The sequence below is a fragment of the Symphalangus syndactylus genome, chromosome 15 (genome assembly GCF_028878055.3).
Source record: "Symphalangus syndactylus isolate Jambi chromosome 15, NHGRI_mSymSyn1-v2.1_pri, whole genome shotgun sequence".
In the NCBI taxonomy this organism is placed as follows: domain Eukaryota; kingdom Metazoa; phylum Chordata; class Mammalia; order Primates; family Hylobatidae; genus Symphalangus; species Symphalangus syndactylus.
Window position 1 is genome coordinate 89,206,025 of NC_072437.2, and position 22,619 is coordinate 89,228,643.

Consider the following 22,619-nt stretch of genomic DNA (forward strand, 5'->3'; position numbering starts at 1 on the left):
AAACTCTGTTGAACACATGTGAAAAACTTATGTATCAAATTTATCTGCAATGATATGCAACTTAATAAAGTACTGCTATAAAGGAAAAGATTGACTAAAGGCTACACATTATTCCATTACTGTAGAAGTATCAGTAAATGGTACTGATTATCAAAATTAAATATTTATAACAATGTCTACAGGCATGGAATTTTTTAGTGGGATATCCAAAGTGCTTGAGGAAAACATTCACTAAGAACCATTCTTTTTTCTCAGCTACTTTAACCTTACTAATGCCCTGCAAATTCTGATAGCATCCTAGCTAATAATTCAAAGATGTTTTATTTGTAGGTATGTTAACTAAGTTAACAAATGCAATATAGATTTAATAGTCTTGTAATTAGTTATGAAAAATCATATATGTGCATATATGTGGGAGAATGGTGGATATCTACATAAATATACAAATATATATATCGACCCAGACATTTAAGAAAGTAATTCAGAATATTAAAGTTTTTAGATGTTCTATAAAATATATATGTTCTATCTTCCACCTAACCTTTTCTCATTTCCTTCAACTACTAACATTACATACAAGAATTTAGTACTGTGAACGCCACAGATCCTAGTGTAGAGCAGGAAAGGGGAAATACTTATGTAAAGACATTGAAGTTACAAAATAAAAGTATTCCACAGAAAACAGGCAGATACAAGTACTTTTACAAAGAAGAAAACACGTGAACAATATTCAGTATTAAATATTTGAGACATCCAAAATTCCTAATCATTTATCCTCGTTGTGAATAGAAAACATGAAATGTTTAAATCAGATAGTTTTATGATGAAAAAAATCTTCTGGAAGAATGTTTTCTTCCAATTCAATACTCTTTACTCAAATTATCATTTTCATTTGAAAACAGTGGCTTATTTTAATGCTAGTGTCATTTTTAATGTGCCAATTCAAGACATAAGCATTAATATTATGCCTTGCAATCTTTGCTGATTCACCAAAATAAGTGAGAAGCATCATCCCTCCCTGTTACTGAATTAATAAATCCTGACATGCAAAAACATCCCAATCTCCAGGTACTTGTCTTGGTCAAAGTGGTAACAGCACGGGACCACCTCTCCCTCAAACTTTTGGTAAGCCTTGTAGACAAGAACTAAAGTGTTCTCTGGGGGCAGATATCAACTGGGAAAAGGAAAATACAGGTTTAAATTACAAATGTCCTCAGCCTCTCCATGACAAGCAGTTTTTTGAAGGAAGCAATCTAAGAAGTATTTGTAATAGGTAGTAGGAGGTGAATGTGTCCAAATGCCTTGACCACTTATGAAATGTGATGCAGAAAAAGAGGAAACTAATAGTTCTGCCATACACTAACAACATGACAACCAAAAGGTAACCAAATAATGGCAAGTTTTAAACATCTCTTTGAACTCAAAGAGGTAAGGATGAAAACCTTAAGCAATAAGACTGTGTTGCACTACATATCACAAAGGAATATAAAAGAGAAAGAAATCCACTATTTTACAGAAACAAACCAAAAAGTTTGTTGCAAATCTACCTAAATTGGTAAAAGTTGCAAAATAAAAGCAGCAGAGACGGGAAAAACATAAAAGTATTAATGTGGTAAGAAAGTACATATTTACCTAATTAAATAATGGAAGTTCAATTTGGTAAGCTCACTCTGAACTTCAGTGTACATTTTAAATGTTATAGAACTAAATTCAGCTATTTCCAAAGACACTTAAGCACTGAAGTTATCCCTAAGAAGCTTAAAATTGCCTAAAACAGAAACAAGTCCATTTCCTTCAATAGGAAGCAAATAAAAGTTGTAGGCACAGAAAGAATTTCCCTGAAATGTATTAAACTCACAAAACTAGGGACTGTGGGACTTGGGAAAAGAATATAACATATACCCAATATATAACTATAGGAATAGTGCTTTTCACTGCAACATAAGAATTGAGCTCCTCGGAAATAATATTCCTTTGTTATATGTAACATTATACATTGTTCAGTATCTTTTATTTCCAGGGCAATAATATCATAAAATGTTACAATGGACCACCTTGCATTATTCCTTAGTGAATTATTGTTGATTTAAAGCTCCTGTCATCCTCAAATACATGAAAGTAAGTGCAATAAATGGACTTGTGGGGGTTAAGAAACAAAGGGTTCTTTCATATTTTCCAGCAGTCTTTTTTTCCAAGGGTTTGGAGTTTAAATCAAAACTCTGGGCCTGAAATTTAATTCAGAATTTTTCCTGCAATAGTTGTTAACTGTGTATGCTTCAAAAGAAAACTTAATGTTCTCAGCCAGTGACTGTACTCCAGTGAAAATCTTACCTTTCAGAATAGTTATACAACATGGTCACATTAAACCCTGATGCAACAAACAGATTAATTTCCTCTAACGTCTTTACTAATATACAAATGAAGACCACGAACTAGTGTCTCTAAGCCACTACAATAGTTGCACATACAACTTGAGTGTGGTGTGGTAGGATGCTTTCCCTTTTAGGTCTTTAGTGAACTTTCAAGGGATTAAAACCAATGTATGTCAACTTTATAGCAAAAGATTCAGATTCTAATCCTGAATACAAATGCATTTTAAAGGGGGAAAAAGTGAGGGATGTAAAATATATATAGTAGGGTAAGAGTTTTGCCTTTGAACAATGTGCATATTCTAATTTGGAATGTTTTATACTTGCATTTCATGTTATGTAGTTTTTGGATTGGACTGTGTTTTTCCACAAAATGAAAAATCAACTATTTTGCCACCTTATTATTCAACCTACCTGCCCATAGTTGTCTATGCCAGTTACTAATCTATTTAAATTTAATAAATCAAAAGCTGTCCTTAGGGATTGGCCAAGAGTCGTAAGTCCTTCAGCCTGAAGGTTTTTCAGTTCATTCATAAACGTTGCATGGTTTTCTTTCCATCCAGCCTGAAAAGAAAAATGTAAGTTTTTTTTTTTTCATTTTTTAAAGCCATGTGTACACAGAGCCGTTATAATCTGACGTTCACCAAGTAGCAGCTTCACTTTTGGTTGGTTTGGCTTGGTTAACGTGTTAATACTGCACCGCTGCTGAGGAAACTCTCTTCCAAAGGTGGCCCAGGAATAAACCTGCTTCCTCTCTAGGTTTTGGTAGTTAACAGCCTTAATACTTTATAACTTCACTGACAAATTTACTACCTAATCTAATAGCCAAAATTTGGGTATGTGAAGGTACTAGTGGAAGCAGATGGGAGCCGGACTTAGGAAGTTAACCTGCAGCTGTCCCACCGGCCCTCTTAGGACGAATCTGACAAGACCAATCCTGGCAGCCCCGCATCTGGCTTCCGGGCCGGACGGGCCGATTCCCCTTTAATGCAAACCGGGGCTGTGCGCGGCCGGGCCCGGCTGTCACTCCGGCTAACTTGAATAAATATCCCCCACAGTTCATTGCTGCCGCTCACGCCGCGGAGGGGAAATGTCGGCCATGTTGATAGCAGCGCCGCCGCCGCCGCCGCCGCCGGGCCGGGCCGGGAGGGGACGGCGGTGGCCCAGCGACTCCGCGCCGCGCTAGGACGCTGCCGAGCGGGGGAGGGGGTGGGAGCCCGCAGGGAAGGGACCTCAGCGGCTGGGAGCGCAGCGGGTGGGGGAGGGGAGCATAATGAAGGGTGAATGGGGGGGGCGGGGAGGGCGAGCGAGGAAGGAACAGGGAAGGGAAGGGAGGAAAGGGGGAGGGCGAGGGCTATTACCTTGATAGCATAGGGCGGCTCTTCGAAAGTGACCAGCATATACCTGTCTCCTCTGCTGGCAGGGTCCCGGGCACGGAGCTGCGGGACGGGAGGAGGAACAGGGCGGGCGAGAGGGAAGCACAGAGGCGAGGTTACGAGGCGAAGAAGGGGCGCCCAGCGGCCCCGCCGCCCCCACAGTACCGCACACGCAGCGGCCACCCCTCCACGCCGTCCCCCACACACAGATCGCTCCCCACACACCGCCCGGGGCCGGAGCCCGGGCCCCGGCCCGAGCCCGGCTCGCAGCGCCCGCCCGCCCGCGCGGTGGGGGAGGGGGTCCCCGAGCCCGGCAGCTCCCGCAGTCAGGTCCCCGACACCCCCGCCCCGGCCGCCCTCCCCCACCCTGCCGCCCGCGGGCCGCCGGGCCGGGGTCGCCGCCCGGGCTCGGTCAGTCGGTACCTTCATGAAGGTCTCTACCGCGCCTTTGGCCGTGTCCAGGTAGGTGGTGCCCAGATGGCTGCGCTGGTTCATAGAGGCAGACGTGTCTATCAGGAACAGTAAGATGGGCATAGTGCTGGCCGGGGACACCGGGGCCCGAGGTGGTGGAGAAAGAGGAGATGGTAGAGGTGGAGGGGCCGGCGGTGGCGACCGCCGCTACGCGGGGCGGGGGAGCACGGCCCCCGGGAGGAAAACACCGTCTGGGTCTTTCCTCCGGCTGCGGGGAGTTTCTCCCCCGATAGTTGAGAGGAAACTCCCCAGACCCAGTCCTCCCCGTCGTACCCCCGCCTCCGCCTCCTCCTGCCTGCCTGCCCGCTGGGGCGGGCGCCCAGCCGTCTGTCTGTCGGTCCGTCCCCCCCGCCTCGGGGGTCCCGTCCCCGCTCCCGGCCCCTGTGTGTGTCCCAGCGGGAGACGGGCCTGGCTCCCCACCCCACCCCCGGTACAGGGAGTGGGGACCTGGGAGCTGGCGAAGAGGGGAGTGGGCTGAGGGGAGATTGGCCCTGGGGCTGTTGGGAGAAGTTTCAGGGACTCCCTCCGCACCCCGACGGTGTCACCACTTTCTCAGCCCCTCTCGCTACTGAAGCGCTTTTCTCTCTCACACTCCGGTTTTAACTCGGGCAGGGGCTGCGGAGGCTCCGCCCCTGACACGTCCCCGAACCACGTGATACACCGCCTCGCCGTTCTATTGGTCAGTCCCTATCCTTTCATTAGCATATTTAAACAGCTCAGGGGCGGGGGAAGCTTGTAAGCCGGCTTCGGGGACAGTTATTGAGCACGCGCGAAGGCGGGGCGTCGGGTGCGCGCGAGCGGGCGGGCGGGCCGACCCGGAGGCGGGCTTCGGGAAGGGGCGGGGCCGGACTGCGGAAGGACCGCGAAGTGGGGGCGGGGGCCGCGTCCGCGCGCGCGGGGCGGCTGCGGCGGTGAGCCTGCGCGTCAGGGCCGCTGGCCTCTCCTTGGCTGCTGGAGGTGATAGGGGTCGAGGGGAGGGAAAAAGGGGCTGGCGTCAGCGCCCCCTGTGAGGTGGCTGTAGCGTGGACGAGTAAGAAGGGCTGAGTAAAGTGGACAAACACCTGGTTAGGAGAAGAGGGCAGGCCCGCAGCTGCCCTCCCAAGGAGGACTCGGGGCCTCGCGGGCGCTGGAGGAGGTTCCTGGGCCTCGGAGGGCCGCCCCGGCGCGGGCGCGAGCGGGCTCGGGCGGGGGAGGGGAAGTGAGAGGTTGTTTATGACCGGGGACTAATCTCCGCGAGTCACAGCGCTCCCTTTGGGGAGTGCGGTTGAGGGGCTGTCCTCGCCCGGAGCCTCGCTCGGCCTCGGGGGAGCCACGAGAGATGGGAGTTGGACCCGCAGCGGGCCAAGAGCCCTGTCGGAGGACCCGCCAAAAAGGAAGCGAACCCTCTTTTTCTTTATCCAATCCCAAATAGGGCCTAGGGGAAGACTCATATCGATAAATGGTTTGTTGCCCGTTTTATTCTCTGGGAAATACAACTGATCCTACCAAAGAAATACCTGTCTCATGCCGAGTTTACTTAGAGCCACAGAATACCTGTTTCAGAGCTGAAGGGGACCTGAGCCCATCATAATCCGTTACCTCGTGTGAAAGCGGAAAAACTGACTTCAACTTGCCCAGATGGCGCAGAGAATAGGTTTCCCGTAACCCCGCCTGTGTTTTTCCTTCAGCCTCGTCCCAAATGCCGTGGGAGGGAAGGCATTCCATGTCAAGCTGCTGTCACCTTACCTGAAGTAAGGAGTCCACGCCTGCATGTCCGAGGAAAACAGTTTTCTCAAACACATTAGTTGAAAAACTGAAGACACTGCCTAAAATACAAGCTGAGTTAGAGACAGCCCTTGTAAGACTAGGTAGGTATTTACAGGGCCTCTCCCACTAGCTTTGTTTTTCCAGAGTTTGTTCTTTATCCGGAAATTCTTAATTTGCCTACTGATCATTTAAAGAAAGGGTTCTATTAACATTGACACAGAAGAGACACTTTGTGGCACTTTTTAAAAATCTGAGTTTCATGACTTGGTATAACTTATGAAACTTACTGTTAATTTATAACAGAGCTATTTGAGTAATATACTCTTCTATGAGCATGAACAACAGAAGAAGTGTGATTTTTAAAGAGATTTGGACTACAAAATAAGAGCATGGAATATAGGCTTTACAGCCAGTACTTGCTGAGGATGTACTGTGTATTAGGTGTGGTGCATATAAAAAATAAATAAAATGTGGTCCCTATCTTCAAAGAGCATATGTTTTCTAGGAAAATGCTACATATTACTAGCTACTCCAAGGCAGAAAGTTGTTGGACACCAAATCAGAAAAAATAAAAATGTATTACCTTGGGGTGATGCAGGAACATTTTCCAAGGTTTCAGCTTTGCCTTAGTGTTTCTTAAACAGATCATAGATCTGAAGATAAGAATCAGAGTTCTGTGGCAAAATACGAGTTATTTTACCAGTTATAAAGATAAAATTTGTCTTTCAACTTGATCATTTGCATAATTTTATACAATTGCTCTTTAGTTCTTTGTATTTGTGCTTTTCAAACTGGTCTGTGGACCCCAGCCTACTGAAAACATTCTCTAGGATCATAAGAATTTATTTTAGGAGTCTGTACATTATTCAGGTTTAAGAAACACTGTCTTAAAGGACTGGTAGGATTTGGATATGGGTAAAGGAAGGGGAAGCTGCTAGTGAAAAGATCTTCCCGACATTGAAAATGTGAAGAAAGGAAGTTAGGACAGCATTGCTGAGGGCTTCCTGAGGAACAGTGAAGTTCAGCTAGGTTGGAGCAACAGGTGCGTGTAGAATAGTACAAGATCTAGAAGCACAGGTGAGATCTAGACAGTAGAGGGCCTTTATTCCAATCTATGGAGGTTTTTTCCCCCTATAAATTGGAGATTTATTTTTCAATTGGGTTGCTAAGTACAAAGCAATGTTTGAAAGAAATCAAACTAGACTACTGAAGATTAACATGCATTCACAATGACCTTACCTATTATTACAGTTATTCGAAATCATTTTTCAATGGAGCCATTGTCACAGGATCCTTGGAGTGTCACTTTTCCAGATGGAAAAATGGCACCTCTGCCTGAGTTTTGGTCAGGCTCATTCTGCCCACCAGGCCCAGCAGGCTGCACTCTGCTCATGCTATGGCCTGGATCCCACACCTACCAAGTGCAAGCCAAGTGCGGAGCAGTGAGGGGTATGTGAGCGAGCAAGCATGGGGTCCGGCCACTGTATACAGCCAGGCATGCCAGCTGCAGGAGGGCGGGCAGCTCCAGGGGCTGGCCCCCTGCAAAGCTGTGGCTGGACCAGGTGTACTGCAAGCAGCTTCCACAGCTGGCACCAGGGAATGCAGTGGCACCTGGAAGCTTGGAGATGCCAGGAGCCGCAGAGCCCCAAAGAGGTTGTCACAGGGAGCTCTTAGGTCTGGGCTCCCCAAAGGACCACAGCTCTTCTCTCCTCTCTTCTCCCCTCTCTTTCCTTTCGTCTTCTCTCTTCTCTCCTTCTTGTGTTGCCCACAACATGGCAAGCAAGGGGCATATTTCCAGCCATGTCATTTGGCAGGTCCCGAGTTATTGTCCCACATCCAGGAAGAATGAGGTATGTGGACAAGTGGAGGGTGAGCAAGGCAAAGAGGTGCTTTGTTGAGTGACAGAACAGCTCAGAGGAGACCTGAGGGCAATGGGTAGCTTCTTTCTGCAGGCAGGTCATCCCAATAAGTGTCCAGCTCTCAGCAGAGAGGAGACCCACAATGGGTAGTTCCTCTTAGCAGGCAGGTTGTCCTGTCATCTGCTCAGCTCTCCACAGAGAGGAGACCCACAGTGTCCATAGACCCACAGTGGGTAGCTCCTGTCTGCAAGCAGGTCATCCCATTGTCTGCCCAAGTCTGGTTCACTCCAGGGTTTTTATGGGCTTCTGAGAGGAAGAAGTGTGTGCTGATTGGTCCATGGGCAGGCCTGGAAAAAGCATCATAAGTTCTCACTCCGTTGCATGGAACTGGCAGCCTGGCCCCTGGCGTTACCAGGGACCCACCCCTTTCCGCCCAGGAGCCTGTGTGACTCCTGCTGCCATTAACCTGCCATCCACAATGCCCATGGTGCCCAGGTTGTTCATGCCGAGTGGTACCTACAGGCCTTCACTGAGCTGCCCTTATTCCCCCCCTCGGCCTGCCTCCCTCCTGTTTTCATCAGCATCCAAAGTCCAGAGGGGACCGAGGCAGCAGGGGGCTTGTGTGTCAATGCTGCCCCAAGCATGTGCACACCTGGCCGGGTTGTGACAGCACCCAGGGTTGGTCACAACTTTGCTCTGAAATCAGAGCGGGTGCTGGGAATGGGGAGAGGCCAGGCAGTGGGAGCAGGCACTTCCAAGCCTGCGGGAGCAGGGAGCTTCCTGGTCCTCTGAGTGGGTCTCCTCTCTGCGGAGAGCTGAGAAGATGACAGGATGACCTGCCTGCTAAGAGGAACTACCCACTGTGGGTCTCCTTTCTGCTGAGAGCTGGACACTTATTGGGATGACTTGCCTGCAGAAAGAAGCTACCCATTGCCCCTTCAGGTCTCCTCTGAGCTATTCTGTCGCTCAACAAAGCACCTCTTTGCCTTGCTCACCCTCCACTTGTCGGGAGATGAATGGGTCCACAACCATGACTGGGTGGCTGCAGCTGCACCCAGGAGGGCAGGACTCCCACTCTTCCAATTTGGAAGGGGGCAGGGCTTCTGCCTGTTCCCAGCTCTTGCTGGCTCTGTGGAGAACTGCGGCTGTAGCCATGCCTCCCTGATTGTAGCCAGCGTCAGGGCAGCAGCCACTTCAGACAGGCCGCTGCCACCATCACCATCATGGCTCTTTCTTCCCTGACTCGATGGTGTTAGCAGGTTGTCATACTAGGGTCATAAGTGAAAGTATGTAGTAGAGATAGGGTTAGATGCAAAGGTAAGGAAAGCCAAGTCCGGTGAGCCAGCCATAACCAGAACCTATGCTTATGATGATAACTTCTGAGATCAGAGATTATGTGTCCAGAAGTCCAGACGTAGTGGAAGGTGAGGCGCTGAGGCAGAACAGGAAAGAAATGAGGACATACATAGGCAGAAATTAGGAAGCATTGAGAAGCAGTCTGTAGACAAAGTTGTGAAATAAGCCAAGTTTATTATTAGTGACTGGTTGACAGTTTAGCTATTGGTGGATGATGCCTTAAAGCAGTGGTTATTAGCCAAGAAATGCACATCAGCATTACCCATAAGGCTTAAAAAAATAATGTGCCAAGTGCCCATCCCCAGAGGAAAGGAATTCAGTAGATTTGAGATAGGCCTTGGTCATTTCATTTTTTTTAAAGTTCTTGAGGTTAATCTTATACATAATTCTGATTAGGAACCACATGCTTAATGTATAAGAATAATGTATGTACCTGGAATCTAGTAGTACTCAGTAAATAACTTTAAAAATTCACAAAACCTTAGAGTGAACTGCATTTTTAAATAGAACTCCTAAAATAAATCTTCACACTAGAGGAAAAAAAAAACCCTGGGTGATCACCAATGTATTTAACAATAGATTTGTATCATATGGATATTTATGGATATTTATGAATTCAACTATGTTTGGCAAAAAAGAAAAAGAGAAAACCAAATACTGCTGGAGATTCCCGCTCTTCCCTCAGTGAGCTTAGGCCCTGGAGTGAGCAAAAGATGAAAAACATGAATCTCTTCTTCACTCAACTTCTATCTGTGATTCTAGAAAGATTCTGGTTATATTCAGCCTTATTTTTCTAAAATATGGCCCCCAAATGCAGGACAAGTATTTCACCAGACTCACTTGAAGAAACAGTGAGCTCTTGCAGTGCTAGAGAGAAAACTAGTTAGAGTAGTCTGTGCTGAGCCTTGTAATGTTACAGTCTAAAGAATTAGGGAAGATTTTTCTGGGGGGGCAATAGTCAGAATAGGTGTATTGGAGAAAACTTCCTCTTTGCTGCTGCTTTTAAAGGAATGTTTTCTTAATGCTCTTGCTCCAATTTAAAAGGGCATAAATAAATTATATGAAAACCTTTGAAAGAATGGTGACCCTGGCTTAAATAATAACCTAAATTGTTGAAATGGAGCTATTCTAACAATTAAAACTGATGAATTAGATTCATTTGTAAGAGCCAACCAGAGCCCTTTTAAATTATTTTAAGCCAATTAAGCAGGGTAACACAGTTTAAAAATAATTATGTGCCAATGACTTGGTTTATGATATCTAGATGTGCCATCTGAGCAGAATAATCAGATACACTTAGTATTCCTCATATGTAACCTAACAAAGTTTCTTTTGGCTGTCTTACCATTTCCTCAGCGCTCTGCTATACTACTCTTTGAGATCACATTAGTCAATGATATGGAGAGGTTGAGAACATAAATAACATAAAAGTTATAAGTATAAAAAAATTAGATGCAAAACTGTCCAGCCAATGTAATCAGTTAATACATATCTAAGGAAATTTAATTTTCGTCATACTAATGTTACATCAGCCCTCAAAAGAAAATGCTGGTAGAGGTGACTATTAAGAAGAAATTAGATCTTTCCAATGAATGGTGTTTCACAGTAATAGTTGAAGTCTCAGACAATTCAAGATCAGCCCTGAAAATGGGTACATCCAGATTGACAATTAGAATCAAAGTGGAACAGCAGAAGAACATGAACATTGCAGTCATTCTTTCAACTAATATTAATTCCACACCTAATATGTGACAGCCACTGTGTTAGGTCCTCAGAGAATTTATAATCCAGTGGAAAGACAAAACAGATAAACAGATAATGAGAATACAATATTATGATGTCAGCAGACCCCAGGCATAAAATAAGATGACTTATAGGGTTCCTTTGACAATTTGAGGTAACATACCATATTTTATCAATGTTAAGACCATGAGTTGTAACAAACACCATTATTTTTGGACCATGGAGGGGACCGGAGGGAAATGCTGCTACTTAAACTATGACACATAGAATTTTTCCACATTGTATTGAATTCTGCTAAGAGCATTAGTGATGTAACATTTTTAAAAATAATATTCCACTATTTGGTATTTTTTTTGCAAGCTTTTGGAGTCCATTCTATGAGTTTCAATGCTGGTGCTTTCTTACTCCAACTCAAAGGTATCAATGAAGGGTTTTCAGATCACAACCAGTATTTAAATCCTTTCTTTAAATGATTAGTTGACTGAAATGTCAAGGGTTTGCAGTTGTCTAGTCATGCCACCAGGAATAACCAGGAAGTTTGCACATGTTCAGGCTGAGACAACTACATCACAACTACCTTCTGGTGACAGCATTGTAAGACACCATGATTGTAAGATGCCATTCCAGTTTTAGAAATATTGGAAAGATGTACATCTTAGATTTGGCAAAATATCATTTATTGCTGGCAGCTATTAAAATATGTGTTATTAGGAGAATGTACAAAGAGCTCTGTGAGCACTGAGGATAGAGGACCTAACTCTCACAAAGGAAGGGATATTTGAGCAGACAGAAGTCATGAGGATGCATGAGTGGGTAAGAAGGGGCAGTTTAGAGCTGCAACTACATGTGTGGGAGACTGGTAGTTCTGGATGCTGGGCCTTGTCAAGAAGGGTTTCATGTGCTCAACTAAAAAATTTTGAATCTTATTATTTGGGTGATAGACAAAGTTTTGGGGTCAGGGAGTGACCCTGATGATATAATTTGGCTATATCAAATCTCATGTTGAAATCTGATCCCCCGTATTGATGGTGGGGTCTGGTGGGAGGTGATTGGATTACGGGGATAAGTCCCTCATGAATGGCTTGGTGCCATTGTCTGAGGATTGAGTGAATTCTGACTCTTTGTTTCTGCAAGGTCTGGTTGTTAAAAAGAGCCTGGGACCTTTCTCCCGTTTCCCTCTTGCTTCCTCTCTCGTCATGTGACAAACCACTCTCCTTCCCCTTCCACCATCATTGGAAGCTTCCAAGAGCAGAGGCTCACTTTTTCCTTGCCTAACGCAGCCACGGCTTGTGGTCCCAAGAAGCGTCTGAAGCAAGTAGCAGCTCCAAAGCACTGGATGCTGGATAAATTGACCAGTATGTTTGCTCCTTGTCCATCCATCCACCAGTCCCCACAAGTTGAGAGTGTCTTCCCCTCATCATTTTCCTAAGGAACAGACTTAAGTATGCCCTGAAAGGAGATGAAGTAAGGAAGATTTGCATTCAGTGGTTTATTAAAATTGATGGCAAGGTCTAAACTGATATAACCTACCCTGTTGGATTCATGGAGGTCATCAGCATTGACAAGACAGAAGAGAATTTCTGTCTGATCTATGACACCAAGAGTCTCTTTGGTGTACATCATATTACACCTGAGGAGGCCAAGTACAAGTTGTGCAAAGTGAGAAAAATCTTCCCGGGCACAAAAGGAATCCCTCATCTGGTGACTCATGATGGTCACACCATCTGCTACCCTGATCCCCTTATCAAGGTGAATGATACCATTTAGATTGATTTGGAGACTGGCAAGATTACTGATTTCATCAAATTCGACACTGGTCACCTGTGTATGGTGATTGGAGGTGCTAACCTGGGAAGAATTGGTATGATCACCAACAGAGAGAGGCACCCTGGATCTTTTGACATTGTTCACATGAAAGATGCCAATGGCAACAGCTTTGCCACTTGACTTTCCAACATTTTTGTTATTGGCAAGGGCAACAAACTGGATTTCTCTTCCCTGAGGAAAGGGTATCTGCCTCACCATTGCTGAAGAAAGAGACAAAAGACTGCCAAACAGAGCAGTGGGTGAAATGGTCCCAGGGTGACATGTTAGATCTTTGTACATAATTAAAAATAACGTGGCACGATTAATAGCAAAAAAAAAAAATCAGAGTCTCATGCCATGCATGCATCTTGTACAGCCTGCAGAACCATGTGCCAAATAAACCTCTTTTCTTTGTTTTTTTTTTTTGAGGCAGAGTCTCACTCTGTTGCCCAGGATGAAGTGCAATGGCGCTATCTTGGCTCACTGCAACCTCCACCTCCCAGGTTCAAGTGATTCTTCTGCCTCAGCCTCCCAAGTAGCTGGGATTACAGGCACCTGCCACCATGCCCAGCTAATTTTGTATTTTTAGTAGAGACGGGGTTTCACGATGTTGGCCGGGCTGATCGCAAGCTCATTACCTCAGGTGATCTGCCCGCCTCAGCCTTCCAAAGTGCTGGGATTACAGGTGTGAACCACAGCACCCAGCTTAAACCTCTTTTCCTTATAAGTTGCCCAGCCTTGGGTATTCTTTTATAGCAATGCAAAACAGACTAAGACACCCAATAATCAGATTCTTATTTTAGAAAGATAAATTCAGTAGTGATTTGGAGAATGGATTAGAATGAGAAGACAGTGGGCAAGGAGATAAGTTAGACAATTTCTTTTCTTTTTTTTTTTTTTTAAGATGGAATCTCACTCTGTAGCTTAGGCTGGAGTGCAGTGGCACAATCTCTGGTCACTACAACCTCTGCCTCCCAGGTTCAAGCAATCCTTGTGTCTCAGCCTTCCGAGTAGCTGGAATTACAGGCATGCACCACCACACTCAGCTAATTTTTGTGTTTTTAGTAGAGATAGGGTTTTGCCATGTTGCCCAAGCTGGTCTCAAACTCCTTGACTCAAGTGACCCACCCTCAGCCTCCCAAAGTGCTGGGAGCCACCGTGTGAGCCACAGTGCCCAGTTGACAATTTCTGCATTAATCCACAGAACACATAAAAGCACTGTGGAAGTGGCAACGGGGAAGGTGAGAAGAGGATTATCAAAGACATTGCGATGATAGAATGGACAGGACTTGGTGAACTGAGTTGATGCAGGCAGAATCATGATATTGTGTGATTAAAGCCATCTTGTGTCATATAAGGTGAATATCATCAAGCTACTGATAACTGTAAATTCTAATAAGATGTATAACTCATTTCTAAAGGACAAATGGTGTTTATTCAGTCATTTGCTTAACAAATATTTATTGAATGTCTATGTGTAGGAGCTGGGAATGTAGGAATGAATAAAACGGGAAATAATGCCTGTCCTTATGAAGTTTACATTCTAGTGGGAGAGGTGACAAATAAGTATAATATGTGGTATATTCACATTAAGTGTTAAAGAGGAAGAATAAAGCAGGGGAAGGAAATGAAGTGCTGCAGAGGGAGGAGGTTTGGAGTTTAAGACATGGAGAACAGGGAAAGGCATCACTGAGGGTGTCAATGATGTTTCAGTAGAGACTGGACAGAGCTGTGCAGATACCTCAGGAAAACCCAATTTTATCTATTTATTTTACTGGAGTGCTGTAATCTGAATGTTTGTCTCCTATCAAAATTCATATGTTCAAATCCTGACCCCCAAGGTGATGATACTAAGAGGCAGGACCTTTGGGAGGTGATTAGGCAGAGACCTCATGAATGAGATTAGTGCCTTTATATAAGAGGCCTGGGGGAGCTCATTCACCTCATGTGAAGACAGAGCAAGAAGGCACCATCTACAAACCAGGTCCTCACCAGACAGCAAATCTGCCGGCACCTTGATCTTGGACTTCCTCGTCTCCAGAAGTATGAGAAATTTCTGTTTTTTATAAACAATCTGGATTATGGTTTTTTTTTTGTTTTGTTTTGTTTTTGACAGAGTCTCGCTCTGTCATCTAGGCCGGAATGCAGTGGCGCGATCTCGGCTCACTGCAACCTCCAACTCCCAGGTTCAAGCAATTCTCCTGCCTCAGCCTCCTGAGTAGCTGGGATTACAGGTGCCTGCCATGATGCCCAGCTAATTTTCTCGTCTTTTTAGTAAAGACGGGGTTTCACCATGTTGGCCAGGCTGGTTTCGAACTCCTGACTTCAAGTGATCCACTCGCCTTGGCCTCCCAAAGTGCTAGGATTACTGGCTTGAGCCACCGTGCCTGGCCAGTTTTATGGTATTTTGTAATTGCAGCCCAAACTGACTAAGACGTGAAGTTTAGTTAAACATTTGCAGTTTGCTATGCTGATCTTAAAGTATTATCTGTTGGTAAATATTCTTTGCTGATAATAAGTATTCTTATTAATAACAAGTATTAATAATATGTATTCCTCACTAATGCTTAATACAAATCCTTACTAATAGCAGTATTAGTATTAATTAGTATTAATCAGTATTCTTTGCCAATAAGGGTTCTCACTGACAGAAAATCAATTATTCATTAAATATTATTGAGATACTTCTTGATCTTATAGTAGACAGGTACCGTTTTAGATTCTGGGAATTCAGTCATAACTGAGATAGATGTAATCCCTACCCTCAAAGGGTTGCCAGAGAAAACACCGGACTCAATTGAATTGGAATTTCAGATAAAAAACATAATTTTTAGCATAAATATGTTTATGTGATACTTATACTAAACATACCATGTGATATTTGGAATATACTTATACTAAAATGTATACTAAATGTGTTGATAACCTGAAATTCAAATTTAACTGGTCTTCCTGTGTTTTTATTTGCTGAGTCTGGCAATTCTATGCTCTCACTACACTTACAACCTAACATACTGGAAGCAGAGATTTGTAAATACAAATAGCATACAGTGAACAATGCTGTATAACCTGGGAAGCCATAAATTAGAAGGCACTGGGACCCTAAATGTATGGAGAAAAACTGTCAGCCAACCAGGAACATCCACCCTTAAAGCAAGAAATAAACTTCTGTCATATTTGAGCCATTATGTTTTGGATCCATTTGTGCCATGGTCTATTTGTTATGCCAGCTTAACCTAACTAACAATGTGTCCTGAAATCTACTATCATTTCCAAATTTACTACAGAATCAAAAGTTTTCATATAATGTACCAACAGCTAATATATGTAAATAAAGGCAACAGGAAGATGGGCCAAACCCTAAAAATGCTTATGCTGTAGTCATCATTCTATTAACAATATAGCTTTAAACCTAAGTATTTTCAAAATGGTCATGAGGGACGTCAGATCATTTTAGGAAAATTACATAACTTGATGGCTTCCCTAAGCAGCTAATACTACACATTTATACATTATTCCTGGTGATTAAAACATTTTCTTTCAGCTAATTATTGAATGTAGAGACAGGTTTTGTAGGCTCTAAAATTTTAAATAAGACATAGTTTTTGCCTTCAGAAAGTATAAGGCCTAATAGAGGAAATAAAGATACAAAATACTAGCAGAATATGATCAGTGCCAAAAGATATGTGCAAATTGTATCTCTAATTGGAGTGAGAAATTCATTCAGATTAGAGGGGATTGAAAAGAAGCTGAATGAGGAAGCATTTTTTCCCTCAAAGCTTTACAATTTTCTGTCTTTTTTGAATTTAAAAGTAGAGCTTATTGTCAAGAATTTGCAAAATACAAATATAAGAGAAAAACAAATATCATTTCTAATCTCACTACCCAGAGATAGCCACTAATAACATTTTTGTATATATTACCTCCTTTATGTTTTAAATAAAATTGGGGTCTTATTATATATTCTTTTTTTTGTGTTTTTCCACTTAAGGTGAGCATTTTTCATATCATTAAATAATTTGTAAAAATATGACTTTTTCACAAGTGCATAATTTATCCCATAGATGTGATTTATTTTCCTCTTATGACAAGACATTTTGTTGATTTCTAAATGTTTTACTTTTATAAATGTTGCATTGAACAGCCCTATAGATAGATATTTGTAATAGTTCAACTACTATTTTTTGAACACTAGTTACTGCTCTGGATGTTGGAGATACATTAGTGAACAAACAGTCCAAAGTCCCTGCCCTCATGGGGAGGAGGAAAGAGAGACAATAAGGATGTAAACTATAAATTACATCAAATAGTGATGAGTGCTCTGGAGAAAACTAAATCAGGGATGGGGAATAAGAAGTGATGATGTAGGGGCCTTGGGATTATAGTTTTAAATAGGATGGTCAGGAAAGAATGATAAAATGACATTTGATCAAATACCTGAAGGTGGTGAGGCAGCAAACCAGATAGATACTGGAGAAAAACATTCCAGGCAATGAGAAGCACGCAAAGACCCTGAGTTTGGAGTGGATCTGACATATTTAAGGAACAGCAGCAAGGAGGCCAGAATAGCTGAAGCAGAGTTCATAGGAAAGCTGTAGGAGGTGAAGAAGTCCAAGAGGACCTTCTGATGCTAAATGGAATTTGGCCTCTATGCCCAGAGATAGGAAAGCATTGGAGGGTTTTGCACAGAGGGCTATCTGATCATTTTGGCTATTCTGTGAGAGTAAACTATAGAGGGTAGAAACAGGGAAAGTCAGGAGGTTGTTGCTGTAATCCAGGTGGGCAATGATGTTGGCTTTTGGACAGTGGGGATAACAGTAAAGGTGGTGAGAAATGGGTTTTTATTGGCTTAGTGTGGGGTTTGAGAAAAAGGAGTCAGGGATGACTTAAGGCATCTCCAGTTAGTTCCTTAGGATAAATGTCAAGAATGGGAATTTATTAATGCATTTTTAGAGCTCTTTATAAATATGGCCAGATTGTTCACCTGGAAAGTTAAGTTAGTTTATATTTGCAGTATTCTCCATGAGAAAACAGTTTATAAAAGTTTTTGAGAAAAAGTGTTTCAGCTAGAATTTTTTAATAGCTTTGCAAATTACATAAGCTTGCGTAGAGAATTATTAGAGATCTGAACCATTCACTTAAAGCTTGCATGTATATGTTACTACATTTTAACCAGGAAAATCTTTCTGATAGAGATTACCAAAGTCTAGGTGTTTCCCTTTTGAGCCTGTACTATTGAAATAACTAAAACATAGAGTGGAATTTGATAAATGCCAAAAAAAAAAAAAGTTCCAAATACTATAAGAAGCATTTACCCAAGAGAAAAGGACAAGAAAGAGGAACTTTATAAATTATTAGAGAATAGAGTACAGAACCAGGGACCTGACTTGTCAAAGCAAGGAGAAAAAAATAATTTCTCTTTTGCTCTTAGAAAAGCAAGTAGGTTTTTTAAAAAATTACCAAAACGTCAAATGAAGCAAAGACTAAGATGTTAGATTGAGAAAGCCATTGTTGACTTTTATAAGTCTTTTTTTTTTTTTTTTTTTTGAGATGCAGTCTTGCTCTGTCTCCCAGGATGGAGTGCAGTGGCGCATCTCGGCTCACTGCAAGCTCCGCCTCCCGGGTTCACGCCATTCTCTTGCCTTAGCCTCCCGCGTAGTTGGGACTACAGGTGCCTGCCATCACACCTGGCCAATTTTTTTGTATTTTTTTAGTAGAGACGGGGTTTCACGGTGTTAGCCAGGATGGACTCGATCTCCTGACCTCGTGATCCGCACACCTCGGCCTCCCAAAGTGCTGAGATTACAGGCGTGAGCTACCGCACCTGGCCTGTAAGTCTTTTTAGTGGAATGTAGATACAGAAGAAATAAGGTAAATTAGATCACTAGGAGTTTTAGTGAATGAAGTCAGAGAATATATAACTTCTCTTTTTGCACAAAAAAAATAAAGGAAAAACTCGAATATGTTTTTAGGTAGAAAAAGAGCAAGGAAAAACTGAGGCTGTGAGAAAGGTATAATTGGTATGGCAGGTCTCTGGAGCAGGAGAGGACAGGGTCAGCTTCATAGATGGGGTCATTAGGATGTGAAAGATGGAGCAATGACTTCTCTGAGACCAGAAATAATGACAAGAATACAAGCAAAGTAACTAGCACAATTCCCAGTGTGATGGTTAATTTTATGCGTCAACTTGACTGGATCACAGGATACCCAGATATTTGCTCAAACATTATTCTTGGTGTGTCTATGAGGGTGTTTCTGGATGAGATTAACATCTGAATCTATAGACTGAGTAAAGCAAACTGCCATCCCTAATGTGGGTGGACCTCATGCAATCAGTTGAGGGCTAAATAGAACAAAAAGACTAAGTAAGAGAGAGTTCCTTCTGCCTGACTGCCTTTGAGCTGGAACATCATTGGTGTTTTTCAGGCTCAAACTGTAATACTGGCTCTTCTCAGGCCTTGAGCCTGCTTGCCTTCAGATTGGAACTTTACCATCCACTCTCCTGGTTCTCAGGCCTTCAGGGAAGACTAGAACTATGCCACTGACTCTCCTGGTCTCCAGTTTTTCAACTTCAAATCTTGGGATTTAGTCTCCATGATCATGTGAGTCAATTCCATATAATAAGTCTCATAGATAGATAGATAGATAGATAGATAGATAGATAGATAGATAGATAGATAGATAGATAGATCTTTCATTGCTTTTGTTTCTCTGGAGAGCCCTAATATAACCAGTATTTAGTAAATGTTTAATATGTGTTGAATGACAATTATAGAGGAAATCAGAGGTGGAGAGGATGTATGCAGAGGGAGCTTTGAGAAGTGGACAGCTGCCCACACTAACCAGTGAGACTAAAGACCCAGCCAAGTTCTTCAAGGAGATTGCTTTGGTAGCTATGAGAATAATATGGACAAGCAAGCAAGTCATCTGGACTCTTGATGGGCAGAGATGCCACGCTGGCAAGCAGGTGGTCAACCTCTAGGAGATTCAACAAGCATGCCTGTGAGGGTTCAGAGCGCTGTGTCAGGAATGTGATGGGAAGTAACAGGCAAAGGCAAAATATTACTGGCATTAAGGAAATGGCATTAAAGAAAACAGACACTTCACTGTCTACTTGTGTTAGAGCTTCCCCACGGTCATTTAATCTAACACACCTGTAAGCTAAGTGTTCCTACTTTTTCAGAAAAAGAAATGGAAACTAAGTAACATTAATTAACATAGTCCAGGGTCACAAAGCAAAATGGAACAAGAACCTGGATCTGAATTCAGAGGCAGAATACTGGATAAGTATGACGGTACTTATTGTTGGCCCACCTGTGGGAGTTGGGGGTTAGGGACAGGTTTCCCAACCTTGTGATGACTATAGGAACCGGGATTCAAGGGAGACACAGGCAGAAAGGAAAATGTCAGGGAGACCATCAACAAAGTATCTTGTAAGGCAGGAATTTGCTCACAGGAAAATGGGAAGGATAAAAGGGGACGTTAGTGAGAATATCATTTTAATATTCAGTTCACTTATATCCAAAGACCCATGTTCTAAAAGAAAGTGTGAATAAAATAGCTTAACATCTTATTATGCAATATCTATCACTGATGATAGGCACATAAGGAGTTCTCATTACATCTACTTAATTTGCCAAATTAACTGATGCTCCTTGTTCATTTTTTCTTTACTTTTTCTTTTTAGAGATAGGGTCTTGTTCTGTTGCCCAGGCTTGGGTGCAATGGCATGATCATAGCTCACTGCAGCCTCGAACTCCTGGGCTCCAGTGATTCTCTTGCCTCAGCCTCCCTTGTAGTTGGACTACAGGTACAACTCACCATGTCTGGCTCTTGTTCTTTAACACATGCTTGTAGCTCAAAACTAGTAGAATTCCCTCTGATACATTTGTGAACCTCTGTTTCTACTACAAGTTTTATGCTACTGAAGTCAGTTGCCTTTTTCTCAAACCTGCTTATACCAATTGAAATTGTTATTGAAATTAATTAATTAAATAGATAAACCAGTGAAATATGAAACAAAAGTCAGTCACTAAAGAAATTACTGGCAAATTAAGTGTAAGCAAAACAACTGCAAAAGCCTCGAAAAAGTGAATAGAAATTTACAGATATTTTGCTGGCAAATGAAATACATTTGTAGTTTAAGTTAAAATTTAAAATTAAAGATATGTATGTATCATTTTTAAATTTCTCTGTTTAAATTGACTTTTTCCCTTCACCAATCACAATACCAGTGTTGGATAAGGGAACTTTCACTATATCCTGTGTTGTATTTGTATGGTACTCTTGATCATCATTCTTTTAATAAAAGCACAATCTATCTAGAAAAGCAAAAATAAAGACTGGAGTCCATATTCTTTTAGTGACTCCATTCAGCACTTTCATGTGAATCCTCAGTACTGCATCTAATACTACATATCTTCTTAAACTGTTCCTCCAAGTCTTAGGGAGAATGTGATTCTTACATAGTAAAGTTTGTATCATGAACATTTATGGCTCACTTGTATTCACAAGATTATGAGGAATTATGCATTTAGGAGCAGGTTAGGTTGTCATCATCGTTGTTTCATGATAAGCCAATGTGTGCAGCATGTTAATAGTTTTCTCTGTAAGGAATCTTAGAAATAATTGAGTGCACTTCTCTAGTATTAAAAATGAGTAAATGGACAGGCATAGTGGTGTGCACTTTTAGTCTCAGCTACTCAGGAGGCTGAGACAGGAGAACTGATTGAGCACAAGAGTTCTGGGCTATAGTGTGCTATGCCAAGCGGGTTCTGCACTAAGTTTGGCATTAATATGGTAACCTCTCGGGACAGGGAACTACCAGGTTGCCTAAGGAGGGGTGAACTGGTCTAGGCTGGAAATGGAGCAGGTCAAAATTCCCATGCTGATCAGTAGTGGGATGGCACCTGTGAATAGCCACTGCCCTCCAGCCTAGGCAACATAGCAAGACCCCATCTATCTCTAATTTTTTAAAAAATGAGTAAACTGAGAACTAGGGTTAAATAAACTCGCCCAAGGTAGAAATTTATTGAAATAAAATTAAGGAAAATGTTTATATAGCCCTTAACATTATGTCTTCTCCAAGATATATAAGACTTCAAATCTAAGGATCTCAAAACACTTTTAAATCAGATCATTAATTCTTCTGATATCTACGTATCAAATAATTCTATTTTCTACCAGCTGGTTGTCCCTTGTCAGACACTAATTTAAAAGTCAACATTTTCTTTGTGGATGAATCAATTGAGAGTTGCATTCATCTGGGAATAACAAGGGTTCACCTGAAAAACAAGAGTTATTTTTATCACATATGTCTGAGGTAGTCAGTCCAGGCCTCATCTGTCCACTGTGTACTTCATAATGTCATCAGGAACATTAAGCTTTCTCTGTTTTCTTGTTCAGCCATTCTCAATATATGCTTGTCAATTCATAATTACCTAATTCACCTGAAGTATTGTAGGTTTGGTTTGGTAGAAGTAATAGGAAGGAGAAAAGAAAGCATGCCAGCTGAGCTGGCCTTCCTTAAAAAAGAGATTTTTCTGGCTCACGCCTGTAATCCAAGCACTTTGGGGAGGCCGAGTTGGGTGGATTGCCTGAGGTCAGGAGTTCGAGACTAGCCTGACCGACATGGTGAACCATCATCTCTACTAAACATACAAAAATTAGCCAGGTGTGGTGGGTGTCTGTAAGCTACTTGGGAGGCTGAGGCAGGAGAATCGCTTGAACCCAGGAGGCAGAGTTTGCAGTGAGCTGAGACTGGGCCATTGCACTCTAGCCTGGGCAACAAGAGCAAAACTCCGTCTCAAAAAAAAAAAAAAAAACCAAGAGATTCTCTAGAACTGTGCCTAAGTGGCCAACTATTGATCTGATTTGCCAACTATATCACATGG

General features: G+C 42.6%; 2 protein-coding genes and 1 pseudogene across 17 annotated transcripts in view; 2 read left to right on the plus strand and 1 right to left on the minus strand.

The window, feature by feature from the left end:
• Positions 1–4,794, minus strand: part of INTS6 (integrator complex subunit 6) — a 119,667-nt gene extending 114,873 nt beyond the window's left edge. For 10 of the 11 annotated variants that reach the window (XR_008651387.2, XR_010116068.1, XR_010116067.1 and 7 more), the window contains exons 1-3: positions 4,169–4,794; positions 3,731–3,808; positions 2,784–2,933 (exon numbers count right to left, since the gene is read on the minus strand). Coding sequence is in view for 2 of the 11 variants with exons in the window: in XM_055244805.2 (XP_055100780.1) it covers positions 2,784–2,933; positions 3,731–3,808; positions 4,169–4,279 (339 nt within the window). In the remaining 9 variants the exon portion in view is untranslated. The remainder of the gene's footprint in view (positions 1–2,783; positions 2,934–3,730; positions 3,809–4,168) is intronic. The other variant, XM_055244807.2, reaches the window with a different exon arrangement.
• Positions 3,762–22,619, plus strand: part of WDFY2 (WD repeat and FYVE domain containing 2) — a 314,795-nt gene continuing 295,937 nt past the window's right edge. The window contains exons 1-4 of one of the 6 annotated variants that reach the window (XM_063619253.1): positions 4,875–4,895; positions 5,884–6,063; positions 13,931–14,084; positions 19,182–19,328. In XM_063619253.1, the coding sequence (XP_063475323.1) occupies positions 19,321–19,328 (8 nt within the window). In that variant the 5' untranslated portion in view covers positions 4,875–4,895; positions 5,884–6,063; positions 13,931–14,084; positions 19,182–19,320. Of the gene's footprint in view, positions 4,208–4,874; positions 4,896–5,883; positions 6,064–12,861; positions 14,085–19,152; positions 19,329–22,619 lie in introns of those variants that run through there. The other 5 variants (XM_063619255.1, XM_063619256.1, XM_063619258.1 and 2 more) reach the window with 5 other exon arrangements.
• LOC129464025 (small ribosomal subunit protein eS4-like) lies at positions 12,218–15,542 on the plus strand (annotated as a pseudogene).